This window comes from Lupinus angustifolius, chromosome LG06, assembly GCF_001865875.1.
Source record: "Lupinus angustifolius cultivar Tanjil chromosome LG06, LupAngTanjil_v1.0, whole genome shotgun sequence".
Taxonomy (NCBI): Eukaryota; Viridiplantae; Streptophyta; class Magnoliopsida; order Fabales; family Fabaceae; genus Lupinus; species Lupinus angustifolius.
In genome coordinates, this window is record NC_032014.1 from 3944318 (window position 1) to 3953831 (window position 9514).

General features: G+C 31.6%; 1 protein-coding gene across 1 annotated transcript; it reads right to left on the reverse strand.

Annotated features, from left to right (window-relative positions):
• LOC109349072 (protein ABHD17B-like) lies at positions 4007-8626 on the reverse strand. Its single transcript, XM_019589721.1, has 5 exons — positions 7918-8626; positions 6708-6744; positions 5801-6037; positions 5329-5376; positions 4007-4778 (listed from the first exon to the last, which is right to left on the reverse strand). The coding sequence occupies exons 1-5, from the start codon at positions 8244-8246 to the stop codon at positions 4212-4214; spliced, it is 1218 nt and encodes a 405-aa protein (XP_019445266.1). The 5' UTR covers positions 8247-8626; the 3' UTR covers positions 4007-4211.

Consider the following 9514-nt stretch of genomic DNA (forward strand, 5'->3'; position numbering starts at 1 on the left):
TAGGTAAATAATATGCACCGTTTATGAGGTGCAATCTTGGCATTGTTTGTATCCTTTTAGTTAACTTATAATTTTTTGACTTACGTAGTAAGTTACTAAAATCGTTCCTGAAATAAAATTGGATGAAACTTGTAATTTTTAAAGTAAATTCTTAGTGTTTGAAAACTAGGTTAAATAAAACCAAACAACTTCCCGAAATCCGTAAGAATTTGTTAATTGATGGTGTATGCATATACGAGGTGTGAGTATGGGGATTATCATATATGGGTATAGAATTGAGTAATGTTTGTCTCTTACTCAACCATAAATATTAATTATTATTTTTTTAACTTGATCATATATTCAATGCGTAGTCCATCCATAGGCTGAACCCTAAACATTGAAAAATTAACTTTTGAACAGAAACTTTGTCCTAACCCAATTACATATAATACATTCATCTTTAGATAAATTATTCATCTTTTGACATGTGAAATAAAATATATGTAGATATGTTGTTAATCATTTCTATATATGAATTGTGATATAAGCATATCCGGAAAGAAAGACATCCAATTGCAGTCCATGTGAAATAATATATACACAAGATATAAGTATCATATTAATTCATGTAAAAAAATATTATGATGGTAAATAATTTGCAAAAAGTATGCTAAATAACTAACAAAAACAATTAAAAACACGATTAAAAATATGAAATTACAATCTATAAATAAATTGTTGCAACAAAATGTATTATCTACTTTACGTTAGAGAGGTGTCATGATTAGTATATAATTGGACTGACACGTATAAAAAGAAATTACTAGTGACTATGAAACAAATTGAGTATAACCATACATATCTCTTTTATATTGTCATAAATGTTGATTAAATCTAACTTTTGAATACATAATCTAAACTTGATGAAATCGATCATATATGATTTAACAAAGATCAAACCAACCCATATGAGCACGTAAGGTAAAGTCATGCTTATCCATAATATCATGATTATTTTATCTTTTTACATCATTATTTAAATTAAAGAGTATATCATTATTAAATTTATCATTACCTGTATATATAGTTTATAAAAATCATCATTCATTAAGGTGATCCGTACTCTTTTCTCATGAATTTTTTGAGTTAATAAATTATTTTAGTAAAAAATTCATTTATCATAAAATAGATTATATAATAATAATAACTTCCTGATGATTTTATAGTAAAAGATAAGAGAGGTTAATTGCATTAGATAGTTGTTAGTTGTAATATTATTGGCAATTTGAGCATCTCCATGCCCAGCTTGCCCAAATATTTTGGGTGTGTATGACATAAAAAGTGTGTTAATCTGTCCTAAAATATCTGTCCAACATGTTACTTTCATATATGAACATTTCAAACCGGTCGATAGAGCAGTCCATATGCATCAATGAATACTACATTTAGAAATTTTATAGGCCAAATATAGTAAGAATAATTCATATTCTCACCACTTGAGTACAATATAACAATTTTCCAAAATATAATATCTTATTAATTAATTACATGTTCGGTTTATGCAAAATAAAATATTATGTTTTGTGTTTTAAATTACAATGTAACAATGTACATCCATATAATCTTAATTATACTAAATCATTTTTCGTTTTTACATTTAATTTAGGGCCATCTACAAAGGATATTTAAAAAATGGGCATGATGGCCATAATTGCCGATACTTGTAGAGAAGGATATTTGTGTTTCACGTGAGTGCCGCAAAGTGTGAATCCAACGTTGAGTTGATGGCCCCGCATTATGTGGGTCCCTCTTTCCAAACAATGTCCGCGTGGGCCCCACCACATGCTTCTTTCACATGAAGCGCAATATGCTGCTTATATCTCGCGCGTAATCATATATGGAAAGAAAGATATCCAATTGAATCCAAACTCCCCTAGTTCCCTCATTCCCCACTTTTCAACCCTCACAATTGCGTACTTTCCCTTCCACCGTTTCTCTCATTCCATTATTAGATTGTATCTTGGATATGTACTAGGTTTTCCTAGTTATATTTATGAAAAAATAGGACCAAACGAAATAATTTTTTTGTTTGGATAAATGTTATTTTCATATTGAAAAATGATATAGCATATTACTAAATCCTCACAAACCCACGAAATTAACATACAAGAAATTAACATATAAAGTGATACTTTAATTTGTTTATTAATAATTTTACAAGTGACATATATCACTTTCTTATAGGAGATTAGAAGAATTTAATATGAATATATAATATAAAGAATTTTCTATATTATTTATCATTCTTGAAAGTACAACACATGGTGTACAAAAATTTAACAATTGTATTTTAAACTTTTTAAAATTATAAAATTAAAATAATAATACTTCAGTATTGGAGAGTCCTTTGAGAGTTGGGCTGATAAACATTACACTATTTTGATATCAAGAACCATTCTGCTCCTAATTAGATTTGTTTGGGTAGTTCTCTTGGTTCTAATGCATAAAAAAAAAAGAATTTGCTTCACCCGTCCCTAGTGATGTGATTATAAGTCATCAAGGAAAAATTTCCTTCCTCCATAGATTTCGTTTTTGATTAATGAGTATGACTGTGTTTGTTTGTTTCAATGTGCACGTCTGATTCTGTTTCTGTATGATTAAATTTATGACCAAACATGACGAGGAAGCCAGGAACAAATGGACAAGCAAAACATTCTGATTAGTACTTTATTGCTACATTGATTGATTAAAAGGTCAGGTCCACTGGCAACACCCCATGATTTGAACAAATACTATCCATCCACATCAATAGTCAAAACCAACAAAAGATCCGCGTTGCCATGCCAATTGCATGTTAACTTCTAGTAGAAAATGACAATTATTTAGGCTTTTATCACCAACGGTTGAAATCAATTGTTCAACACAAATATTAAAAAAATAGATTTAGATTTAATTTGGAAGTTACATGTTAAAGAATAATGATTCTTTTCACATATAAAACTAAATGATTGTAGTATCTATGTACTATCGCCATAAAAATTTATACATAATTATTATATCATCCACTGTTTATTTGATTTTTTTAAGAGTTAATGACAATTAAATATAAATGATTAATAATACTGTAGTAATAGTAATGTATAGAACTAATCCAATGTCAATAGATACATTTTTTCTCCCAAACAAAATATATAACATGCCAATGCATTGAATAGACCGTTTCCGCATAAAAACTTTCACTTTTTAATATCTTATATATCTAGCGCACAAATTATAATAAATTCTTACAAAATTGTCATCAGATCAGTCAGTTATGCTTATTATGCATCATGCTAACTGCACAACCCTTCTAGTAGACATTTTTATATATGTATATAATATCCAGTGTCACACAAAATATTACACCATATAATATTATTTTCTTATTTTATCCTTATTATCTTCTTATTTTAAAAGTGTATTTAAAAAATTGAATATTAGACCAATTGAATAAATTCAACCGTAAATTTAGCACAAAAAATTATATTTGAATTTATAAAATACAAACTATACATTACAAACAATAAGAAAGCGGGTTGACAGGCACGACAGTGCATGTCAACACGCTAGTATATCATAAGTTGTGAATGAATAAGAAAATACTCAATTAATAAATTTTAACTTAAATATATATTTTTAAACAATTACAATAAGTGATACATGGAATGGAGTGATATATTAGGACAACAAATATGCACCCATTAAGACAATGTGTATATGAATGGGACTAATGGCACTCCAATTTCTATTTTTTAATTTACTAAATTATGATCGGTCTAGAAATAGTGTGAATAGGCATTTATCAGTATCAATAACATCACCCTTTGTATATAAGTGTACATATGCATGTATATTGTTAGTTGCAAACACCTAGGGAATGAAAAGAAATTCATAATCTTAATGATCCATCTCCATTGCCGTGAAATATGCATGATAAAGTGAGGTGACTGAAAAGTATTGTTAAGGTTTCCTCTCTAAATAGACATGAAGATGAGCACTGCAAAACCTTCAGAAGACTAAAAAAATGGGAAGATTACAATTATGTTACTTCCCACTTGCATTGAAAGTTAATTTAAAACACCAATGTCAAAAATTCTAATACAGCTTAAGAAACTAAAGGTAAAATTTGAGGACATTGGATCATATTACATCAAGGGTGTTAGCCAGACTGGCCCATTTATAGAAGCATGTTATAAACACTCACCGTTTTGTTTCCCTTTGTGTTTTCCCAGACAACTTTGGCAACAGAAACAACTCATGCAGCAGCAACTTGGTCTTGCACACTTAGGGAAACAGCAGCTAGGCATTGAACACTTTACACAACAGCTAGGTCTTGAGCATCTTATGCAGCAGCAAGGGCCAAAACAACTTGATAATTTCGGAAGGCGGCAACATTTTATGCAGCTACCGGGTTTACAGCATTCAGGACAGTTGATCGACCAGGAAACATTCATGCAGCAGCATTCTGAGCACCCGGGACATGCTAATGTGCAACACCCCTCTCCACAGCATGTGCAACAAGAACCAATGCTAGACCTTGTTTGTAGATTCACGTTTTGCCGAATCTTTTTTAGGCGTTTTTCGGTCGTAAAGTTCTCCATTTCTTGGATGAATTTGCAAAGATGGCGTATGTAATCAGGGTAAAGCTCCAAGTTGCAGTGACCACCGCCCTTAATCCATAAGGGTTCATATGACTCCCTTGCCATTTTCCACAGTCTATTGCCATGTAACCAATTGACAACATCATCATCTGTACCCTGCCAAACAATTTAGCAGATCCATCACAAATATCCTAGTGAATAAAATCAAACAGTCATTTTGGCATGATTGTTGATGTTCAATGAGAATGCTGGGCATATGTAATATGGATCTAAGGGGGTAAATTACCATCAGAACAGATCGGCTGCAAAATCAGATGATAGCTTATAATGAAACATGACACAGTATGTCAATGAAACATTCAGTTAGCACTCAGTAATAATCATTATTAAAAAAACAATACAATGATAAACGAACATACAATGAGAGATCGTCTCCTAAATCTTAATATTTAGTTGCTACTCATTCATGTTTGGGACATTAACGTTTCAATTTATTTTCTTTTAACAATACAGCCATACTACAAGTTTATCAGGACATTATCTTAATCCGAATACCTTTAATGAAGTGCTATCCTTATATAATAGAAAGCTCCAAACCTAGAGAAACAGTATGCATAGTAACAGCTTTGTCTAGTGCATTAAATGTTAACATAAACAAATACAAAAGGTAGCAAAACTATATGATTAGAGTGCATCATGTGCTCACATGTATAACTAGTACAGGGCACTTGACCTTCTTTATTTTGTTGATGTTCTGCATGATATACAAAAAAGTACATTTAGACAACATGATACAGTGCGGGTAAAGAAATATAATAGTAAATTTAAACATTATTATCTATTTTGTAGATAATTTAAAGAGCTAAGTTTGTCCTTGACAAAAAATGCATCCCGTGATTTAGTCCGACAGAAATGAAAATTTTCAATTTGGCCCCTAAGAATCTCAAATGATAATCAAAATAGTTATTGACGGGTACTAAAGTGTTGCTAAAATTTGCCCTGAAAAGGGACAAATTTGACCAGTATTTAAGATTTTTAAGGACCAAGTTGAGTTTAATTTATTTCATAGATGATAAATTGTGGAGCACATTTTTCTCAAGAACAATCTTCACTCTAATTTATTTAGTATTCTAATTTTAAGCTCAATAGTAAGTTATATTTTCCTTTATATATATTACCTTATAAATGTCAAAGCAAAATGTGAAGTTCACATGACAGAGCACTCGAAGACCGGAAAGAATGCCACTGTGTAGAACCACACCTCTTAGCCTTGGCAATTTAGCTGCAAGATGCAGCGTTGGCCCACTTCCAACTGATTGCCCATACAATATTACGTCTTCTTGGCTAACTCCATATTCAGTCTCAAGGCATTCATATATTGCCTCTATATCAGCATATGTGCTGGATTCACTAGGCTGCATAATTTGAAAATTACACATCAATACAATAACCCGGCACTCAGAATTTCTGACAGAAAAAACTACCATTTATTTCTAATCAGACATGCTTTATTACACAAACTTGTAATAAATTCTTCCAATTCCATATTAGCACACAAAATAAATTGAAATAGCAATGACATCAAACTGATCAGATATTTAGCATCATGAGACCTATTGTATGCATTCGTGTGGATATACCTCTGTCTTCCAAGGATATTATATACCCTCTCACCATCCACTCCTTGATGGGATTACTACAATTGTTTTGCCTATTGCCTATTGAATACACCCAATCTATCATCTATTGCCAATCCTGAAGTTAATTGAATAGGATTTGCAATACACAAATAAGAGTGGTAATAGACCCTCTCATATAACCACCTATTAACTAAAACTGAATCGGTTTATCCGATACATTAAATGTAGTATTGTCATTGGATAGATTGGATTTATTAGTGTATTTAGATCATGGGTTAATGGGCGCTTTTGCTATCCCTAATCACATGGCAAAGGAAAATGTATATGCTATCCTACTCTGTTGAGGAACTACCCTTTCAACAAAACTGAGTTACACTTGAGCGTGCATTTAGTAGGTCAATGTCACATAACAAACTCATGTTGCATTTGTTGAAGAATAGTATACCTTTCCAGTAGAGGCCCCATATCCAGAGTAGTCATATCTGCAAATAAAAAGGTTGCAGAAAACATTAACCTTTAAATTCAATCCAGAAAAATGCTGGCTCCTAAAGATTGAACTTGCATCAATTTGATCCTTCAAAATTATTTACATCAATTGATCACCTTAATCTCCAAATTTCACTTGATCAAATCCCTTTATAGATTAAATCGAGTCAAATTTCCATAATGCTAAAGTCAAATGATATACTGAATTAATATCAACTCAACACGGAAAAGAGAGTCCGGGAATGTGACAGATTTACCAAAGCGCCTTTTCATTGTAATCTGTTTTTATTTTTTTGGCTCAGTAGGAGACCAACACAGCAATTGTGAGAGAGGAATGAGAAGGGACAGAAGCACAATGCAGGGTTTGAACTGGCTCACGCACGGTTCATGTCGGCAAAAGTCTAAGCAATTGAACTGACTCTTTAAACAGAAGGAAGACAATGTTGGAACATGGAAGCAGGTAAAAAATTTCTCACAGCACAAAACACCAAGAAAATGTGTAGTGGTGAAAACTCGAGTACTACACTGTTTTGTTATACATTGGAGAAAGAAGAAAGTGAAATTGGAAGACAGAGAGAGGTCAGGAAAAGATTGTTATGGACTACCAAGAAGTAACCATAAATATAAACTACTTTTCCTCCTTTCACTTTCACTTTTCCAATTTTTGTTTGTTTGTTTGGGAGAGGCAACCTCAGGTGCTAAAAATCCAACTCCATCTACTTTCTACTTTCATTGAAAAGAGATAGTTAAAAAGCATTGACATTGGTATTTCTGATTCACACTCATTCATGATTCACCATTACATTCAAAAATACTCGCACAAGGATAAGTCACTCACCAAAATGTAAAACAAAGCATAGATACTCTTAATTTCAGATCTAAGCTCTACCAAATTATCAAAATGAAAATATATTTCTTTTATAAAATACATTATATTCTTAAAAGATGAGAAGGAGTTAAAATACATTTAACTGAGAAGATAATACAAAACAAGGGTCAGAGGTAACGTAAGGTTGAATGTAAAAACATGTGAACGAGAACAAGACAAAAGAAAATAAAGACAAAAACAAAAACTCCATAAACAGCAAAATCAGAAGAAAAACAAGTTCAAACTTTTATTTTTGTTTTATGATTATTTTGAAGAAGAAAATGAAAACAAAACAACTAACCCCATTAAATTAACTCTGAGATTGACCCTGAGTTGAACAAATAGATCATAGAGTTGACCCAAATCAGCAGCATTGCCATGAGAATAAAGCAGAGTGAGGCGTGCATAGGGGTTCTTCAGATAGAACGCTACAATCTTGTTACCATGCTTTGTATCAACAACAAGAATATCCAGAGAGTTGTCCTCGACGGCTTTTTGTATCGGCACCACCGGAGACACCGTGGAAACCACCGTGAGCTTCCCATCTTCCCGTTTTTGGAGGTGGTAGGTTGGTGGAGAAGGTGGAAAGAAGGCAAACTTGGAAGCTAGTTGAGAAACCATGCACCCCATTCATTCACCCCCCAATAAGAGATGAAGAAACTCAAACTCATTTTATGGTTACAAACACTCTTAGATTTTTGAGTCTGTGTGTCATTAAGCCGTGTGGGTAGTTTGCAAGTCTTGAACTTTATGGGCTTTGAAAAATGGGTTTGGTTTTTCTTGGCAAGTAGAAAGTTGCAGAGTTCTAGGAAAGAAATAAAGAGAGAGAGAGAGAGAGAGATTGTGTTATGTTATTGCAGCAGCTACTCCTAGCTTGAATGGAAGTGTGAAATGAGAGATGAAAGGGAAAGAAAGGACAGAAATTTTAATTGCAAGAACTCAGTTATAATTTAAGTGCATGACTTCACAGTTGTCAGCTATACAGAGGAGCAGCTCATATTGTTATTGTATTTTCTCTACTATGCTAAACTCACATTTTATTTATCAAGTCTAATATCTATATATATATATATATATATATATATTTTTTTTACATGTGTTACTACTTTTACTTGTGAGAGTTAGTAATGATTGCCTCAAAGGGATTACATGGATAAAATCCATAGTTGTTGATATACTTCTTTCCTTTGAAAACATTGTAAACAGATTTGTTTTGTTTATGTTGACTGAATTATAACTGAATTAATATTTAAGGAGTTTAAGAGAGCGTTTAACTCATACATAAGGATTATTTACTGTTAGTTTATGGTAACTGCAATTTTTTGATTGCAAGAGATTAATGTATTTCTCTTTTATCATATGAAGAGAGTCATATTGTGAGAAAATAAGGATAGAATTAGGAAGAGAAATACATTAATGTGCAATTTTCTCTTGCTCAAGAATAACCAACATCTAGAAGAATTAATATTCTCCGAGAGATAACTGCACTTTTTTTTTATTGCAAGAGATTAATGTTGGTTCTTCAGGAGAAAATTAGATATTGTGAGAAAAAGATAGATGTTGTGAGAAAAAATTAGATATTATGGAACATAAAAAAATAAAAATGATGTTTGTTATTGTGAGAAAAATGTATATATTATTCTTATTTATAAGAAGTTGTAATAAATTATAAAATAATATGTGAAACTTAGATATGAAGAGATACGTGCTCATCACTAACATCTATATTTACTATTTAATCTTTTAACCCAAAGCTTAATTGCAGAGTAACGTTGCTTTGGATTTGGACTTTCCTCAGTTCGCGGCAAGAACAAAAGATGCAATAATTTTTGTTCTGTTTATTGGAAATTATACATATTCTATGCAATGTAGCTTTTTTATAGCAATTTAATTTACCT

What these genes read in the sequence shown, in the direction of transcription:
- LOC109349072 (XM_019589721.1), bottom strand. Translation starts at nt 8,246, where the DNA reads ATGGGGTGCATGGTTTCTCAACTAGCTTCCAAGTTTGCCTTCTTTCCA. An exon ending in ATGGGGCCTCTACTGGAAAG is followed by an intron (nt 6,038 to 6,707) that starts GTATACTATTCT and finishes CAAATTATGCAG; the next exon opens with CCTAGTGAATCCAGCACATA. An exon ending in GCCCTGTACTAGTTATACAT is followed by an intron (nt 4,779 to 5,328) that starts GTGAGCACATGA and finishes ATTGTTTGGCAG; the next exon opens with GGTACAGATGATGATGTTGT.